Raw genomic sequence first — 962 nt, 5'->3', positions numbered from 1 at the left:
AACCTATTCTTATCATAGAAAATGACATTTTAATAGCTGTCCACTGTAGTGACCGTCATGCATGAAAGGGTTAATTTAAAAGATGATTCTTTGTGAACAAGCTGTAGTTTCAGAAAAAGCAGCAAACCCTACAGCAGATATTCTGTATGATCTTTATTTTCTCAACCACAGCTGGATGTAAATGCAACTGAAGGAAGAAAATACAGGATACGGCCAGACTTTCAGGAGGACAAGCTATTCAGACGTTTGACCGATCATAACCACACAGCTGTTCACATCCCTACTGACATTTATGACGGCTGTGAGTACACGAACATGTACACAAACACATACTGTAATTGTGGGTGCAAATAAAAAAAACAAAAAAACAATGTAGACATTTCAATACAACGGAAAATACCTTTCACGTTATAGATGTATTATAGCTTTTGTTAGCCTAAATAGATTCTTCTAGCATAGTCTAGTGTCCTTGGGATAAAGTCAAACACTGACTCATCCAAGTCTAGTGTTCATACATTTTGTAAAGAAATTATTCATAAATTAAAATACCCCTTATGTAAACATCAAAAGCGTAGTTATATTGATCATATAAAATAATAATGATTAAGAAAACATTTTAGACGACAGTGAGCAAGACAGTGTGACAGAGTGTTGGGCCACTAAGCATAGGAGAAGGTCTGGGAATGAGGAGTGAGAGAGAGAGAGAGAAAGAGGGAGCGAGAGAGAGAGGAGGGTGTCTAGTGGGAAAATCTATCATCTAAATTGAGTCCTCTATCCCAGTCCTTCTTCTACACTTAGTGGCCCAACACTCTGTCATGCTGTCTGTCTCTCTGTCCCTTGCTATGTTATTTTACCCGTTTTTATAACAAGAATATAAAATGTGTTCTTAATTATTATTATTTTATATATATATATATATATATATATATATATACATATATATATATATATATATATATATA

At 34.3% G+C, this 962-nt stretch overlaps 1 protein-coding gene across 1 annotated transcript in view; it reads left to right on the top strand.

Moving 5' to 3' along the window:
- LOC103380101 (voltage-dependent calcium channel subunit alpha-2/delta-1) overlaps positions 1 to 962 on the top strand; it is a 45,898-nt gene that overhangs the window by 7,751 nt on the left and 37,185 nt on the right. The window contains exon 5 of the mRNA XM_025056441.1: positions 172 to 301. Coding sequence (XP_024912209.1) covers positions 172 to 301 — 130 coding nt within the window. The remainder of the gene's footprint in view (positions 1 to 171; positions 302 to 962) is intronic.

The sequence above is a fragment of the Cynoglossus semilaevis genome, chromosome 6 (assembly GCF_000523025.1).
Source record: "Cynoglossus semilaevis isolate Cse_v1.0 chromosome 6, Cse_v1.0, whole genome shotgun sequence".
Classification (NCBI taxonomy): domain Eukaryota; kingdom Metazoa; phylum Chordata; class Actinopteri; order Pleuronectiformes; family Cynoglossidae; genus Cynoglossus; species Cynoglossus semilaevis.
This window is presented reverse-complemented; position numbering and strand designations above follow the sequence as displayed.